Source organism: Lasioglossum baleicum, unplaced genomic scaffold (genome assembly GCF_051020765.1).
Source record: "Lasioglossum baleicum unplaced genomic scaffold, iyLasBale1 scaffold1001, whole genome shotgun sequence".
NCBI classification, from domain to species: domain Eukaryota; kingdom Metazoa; phylum Arthropoda; class Insecta; order Hymenoptera; family Halictidae; genus Lasioglossum; species Lasioglossum baleicum.
In genome coordinates this window covers 32,738-37,676 of record NW_027470060.1, presented here as the reverse complement: position 1 = coordinate 37,676, position 4,939 = coordinate 32,738, and the positions used below count along the sequence as shown (strand labels likewise).

The window sequence follows — 4,939 nt, the reverse complement described above, 5'->3', positions numbered from 1 at the left end:
GGCTAGTGATTTAGAAAATTATTTAATTTGGTCCGTGACCAGTGGTAGATGAATCGTTTCGAAGGTTTTCGACGGACACAGAGAGAGTGACTATGCGTTTATTTTTGAGCTAGTGATTTATATATCTAAAAAATTATTATTTATCATTTTCGTTAGTAAAGCGTGTGATTAATTTTTCTCGATGTCTCGATTACCGATTATAGCACGCGTCATCGAATCTTAAATCACGAGGCAAGGGATTAAATCCGCTCGCCTATCTTTTCTATTTCCAACCACCTCTCTCCCCGATTTAGAATCCGGAGGAGTACTCTCGGGTCCTCTCGTCTATTTTCTGATCCGAGCATATCTCTCCCCGAACCTTCCACCCATATTTCACTCCCGTTTTTCCCCGGTTTTTAACCCGGACACAATTTTTCCCCAATTTCCAATGCGCTGCGACGCGAAGGTAAACGCGGGGAGCTGGGATTTTTGCATTTCGCGATAACACAGCCGTGCCTTCCGATTCGTAATTTTAATTTTTCACCGCGAATCAGCGGGCGGAAAAAATTTCGTTTTCCTCCGAAACGTGGGTTTTTCCCCACGGGATAAATTAAAACCCATTGCAGGGAAATGGCGGCGGTATTTAGAGATGGAAATTTGTAGCTCGCCGAGCGTATCAACGAGCCACGGGCCCCGCCCGTATCCGACTAAATGAAATTTCGGCGACACTTCTTCTTACGTTTGCTTTGCGCTGAACAACGCGCGCGTTTAAAACGCGACACTTGACCCGCGCGTGTCACACGCTCTTGTTGCCAGCTGATAACGCCGGAAAGAACAACGGCCAACAGAGGTTTCCACTTATCTAATGTCGGCCAGTTAGATTAACCACGCTCGTACATACATACGTGACACCATTCTGCACAGCCTCTCCTCGAAAATCGCATAATCGACGAAAGTCACGCGAAAGTAGCCACGATTTACGCGACTGCGTAATTCGTACCGGATAATGGTACGATTCTATTGAAAAATTCGATCTAACATGCAGTAATGTAACTAGATTTTGCAAAACACTCAAGGTCGAATCGTTATAATTCGGCAATGTAGTAATTATCAGGTTGTTCGGAAAGTCATTTCGTTTTTTCTCAACAGAGGATCTAATTGTATTTTTTCACAGCCAACTTCACGTTCAAGCCGCATAAAAAAAAGAAGAAACGAAATTACTTTACGAACAACCTAATAATTACTATCGAGTCGTAATTAAGAGTCTTATGTAAGAATTATAACGATTATAACGATTAATTTAACCTTTTGCACTCGACGATCTTTTCGTTACAGAAAAATGGTAATTCGAAGACTTTCTGCCATTGAGTGAGTGATATTTTTAGAATGGTAAATAAGAAATTGTATAGAAATTAAGACGTAGAATTATTTTACTTCGACGTTTCACGCATTCCTGGATAAATTTAAATCTGATATAATAATTAACATCGATGTTTAGAATTTGATTAAATGGCGACTGAGGCTCGTCTCTCGAGTGCAAAGGGTTAATCGTTTTATATTTTTTAATTCAACGCGGATACGATTTACGCGACTGCATACTTCGTACTGGATAGGTCCGATTCCGTTGAAAAATTTCATCTAACATCGAGTAATCGAACTAGATTTTGCAAAACAGTCAAGGTCGAATCGTTATAATCGTTACAATTCGGCACTGTCGAAATTATTCGTTAATTCATCGCATACCAGGTGCTTTTAACGTCCCAAATGGAAAATGTTTAATTTCACGACCGATTTAAATCGATCCCGAAACGATATTGAAATTAACGAGAAGGAATAATAAGGTGAACGAACTTGAAATTGAAAATTTCGCCGGTTAATCAACCGATTTCTTCGCTCGCGTTAATTAGGTATAATTGCGAAATGATCCCGCCTGTCAGCGACCCGAATGGCGTCATTCCGATATGGATACGGGCTTTTAATTAATACGACAATTTACCAGCCTGTTGATCGATCCAACCGACCAAACACGAGTATGTACCGGCGAAATTCACGTCAGGCTTCTTTATTTCTGCAATTTCTACATTCTTACTTTAGGTGTACAGGGTAGTGAGAACGGTGAGTCCGAATTTCTTGCGATCGACGCTCGGCAATTTGTTATTCGCTAGGATGAGCGTCTTCAAAGTTGGCAGATTGGCAAACGAGCCAGACTGCACCACGCTCAGCATGTTGTTGGACAAATCGAGCTTCTTCAAGTTTGGCAGGCCGTTGAATATTCCCGTGTCGACCTGCGTCAGCTTGTTCTTCCTCAGATCCAGCTGCTCCAGCTGGCCGAGATCCGAGAATGCTCCGGCCTCGATACTTGCTATCTGGTTGCTCTGCAGGTTCAGAATCCTCAGGTCGAACAGACCCTTGAAGTCGGTCTTGGAGACGCTGGTCAGCTGATTTTCCTCGAGGAACAGGCCGTCCAGCTTGTGCAGGCCTCTGAGGACTCCTGGCCGGATCGAGGTCAGTTTATTGTCCTCGAGGTGGAGTCTGGTCAATTCGGTCATCGCGCTGAAAGCGCCGGACTCTATGTTCGAGATCTTATTGTCGTTCAGCCAGAGGAACAGCAGCGACGAGGTGAGTCCGGAGAATGAATCCGCGTTGATCGATTCGATGTCGTTGTGGCCCAGATAGAGCCACATCAGATTGTTGAGTCCTGCGAACGAGTCCTTGGGTATCTTGTTGATTTTATTGAAGACGAGGGACAAGGAGTGCAGCTGGCTCAGCTCGGCGAACAGATTCGCAGACAGAGGTACCACGTTGCTGTCCAGGTCTAGCGTTTTCAACTTTTCCAAACCTCGGAACGAGTCTCTATTGGCAATGGAGATCTTGTTACCCAGACCCAGGTTCAGCTTGGTCACTGTCAGGTTCTTGAAAGCGTTCTCGCGGATGGCCAGCAGGTTCAGGTCGAAGATGTCCAGCCTGTCCTCGAATTCCTGCTGAGTGACGTCCACCAGGGTGCCCTTTTTGTCGCACACCGTGTAGCCGGTTATTCGCCTGCACGTCGGCTGCACCTCGGACCCGACCATCGTCAGGAATGTCAGGATAACCGACAGACAGGATAAAGTAGATCCGCGCATCTCGCAGGCCCAGTTTCCACTCGTCCGGTTAAGCGATTAACAATCGGATCGCGACTGAACGCTCCGGTCTCGAGAGTTTCTACGCGATGCTCGTTGCATCGCGTTGCAGAGACCCGATTAGATACGAGTCGCGACCTCTGACACGATTATCTGTCAAAGGGGAACGCGAAATTCAAACTCAGCCTTCGCTCTTGTCTCCGGAGTGTCTTTATCCGCGATTCCGCGCGTTTTCGCGCCATTTCGGTGTCTCTGATTCGGCGAGAATCTATCGCGGAACTTTGTTGATCGGATTAGCGGTTGGAAGTCTTGGAAGAGGAGATTATGTCCCGTGCGAAAATTTAAACACAAGATATTCGGATGTTCCGCCCGAAAATTTGAAGGCAAGGTATTCGGACGAGGTTTGCGGAAGAGGAACGCGTTTCCCGCGAAATTCCCGACTCTCAGCCTTCGCTCTCATCTCTGGAGAGTCTTTATCCGCGATTTCGGTGTCCCTGATTCGGCGAGAACCTATCACGAAACTTTGACGGAATTGGCGAGTTGGAAGTCGTGGAAGAGGAGTGTGTCCCGTCCGAAAATTAAAACACAAGATTATTCGGATGTCCCGTGCGAAAATTTAAACACAAGATTATTCGAATGTTCCGTCCGAAAATTTGAAGGCAAGGTATTCGGACGAGGTCTGCGGAAGAGGAACGCGTTTCCCGCGAAATTCCCGACTCTCGGCCTTCGCTCTTTCTCCGGAGAGTCTTTATCTGCGTTTTCGCGTGATTTCGGTGTCCCGGATTCGACGAGAACCTATCACGAAACTTTGACGGAATTGGCGAGTTGGAAGTCGTGAAAGAGGGGCGTGTTCCATCCAAAAATTTAAACACAAGATTATTCGGATGTTCCGTCCGAAAATTTGAAGGCAAAGTGGTCCCTTGGGCCTCCGATCCATGTCAATGAAACGAGAGAGCGAACAGTCCCTGCGTCTACCGCGAAGTTCACTGAAAATGGTCGAGTTGTAATTTAAAATTTTCTGCGTCCTTGAACTATGAGACCCTAGCCGTAAAGAATTCAACTAAAATCCCGTAGTCTTCGGGTCTTCGATCTTTCAGGACGAAGATATTCGTTGATTCGGGTTAATTGTCGCGTCATCGTTCGAGGATTCGAAATCTTAGGAGTCCGCGAGTCAGGAGGTCTTGGTCCTGAAGGAACAAACCTTAGTTCCTTTGGCTCGAGTCCTTGGCAATGAATGGAGAGAGCGAAGAGAGTACACGGGCGAGTAATCCGGATAGCGAGAGACAAGCACGGTCTGAGGCTGATTGCTCGGCGAGAGGTTCTGCAAATAGGTGTCGAGTGACGGAAGACTGATTGCACGGCGGTGAATGATGTAAATATTGGAAGACCGGGAACATGACTCTATATCGTCCTGTCCTTCGAACAGCAGATAAGCTTTTTTAACCTGTGAAGTGGCAGAGCGGTCAAGACGATCGGCGTTTGCGGTGGGCAAAGAGCCGCGCGACACATTCTCAGCGAATTAACTCCGACTTTTACCGATACAGAGGCGCGATTTATTCACGCTTTCGCTCTAATTATCGTTATTTACGCGAACCGCGGTGTTTTTAGTCGGTCAGAGCGCGATAACGAGGTGGTAAATTATCGCGTCTAGGAGGTAATTGCCGATAGAGTTGACGCGGAGGCTCGCAGCGGTTTGGAAAACGTTTAAAGCGGAGCCGCGAAAGGGACGAAATTTTCCTGCCAATTTATCGCCGGCGGGAAAAGGAGGCAAAAGAGAGGAAGGAGGAAGAGGTAAAAGCAACACCTAGAGCCTAGTTTTCGCGTCGCCGGGACACGGCCGT

The 4,939-nt window shown here is 46.6% G+C and overlaps 1 protein-coding gene across 1 annotated transcript; it reads right to left on the bottom strand.

Moving 5' to 3' along the window:
- Positions 1-2,069: 2,069 nt before the first annotated feature.
- Positions 2,070-3,101, bottom strand: LOC143220464 (uncharacterized). The gene has a single exon (XM_076446103.1). It carries the CDS (start codon positions 3,099-3,101, stop codon positions 2,070-2,072), a length of 1,032 nt encoding a protein of 343 aa, XP_076302218.1.
- Between the last annotated feature and the right edge of the window lie 1,838 nt (positions 3,102-4,939).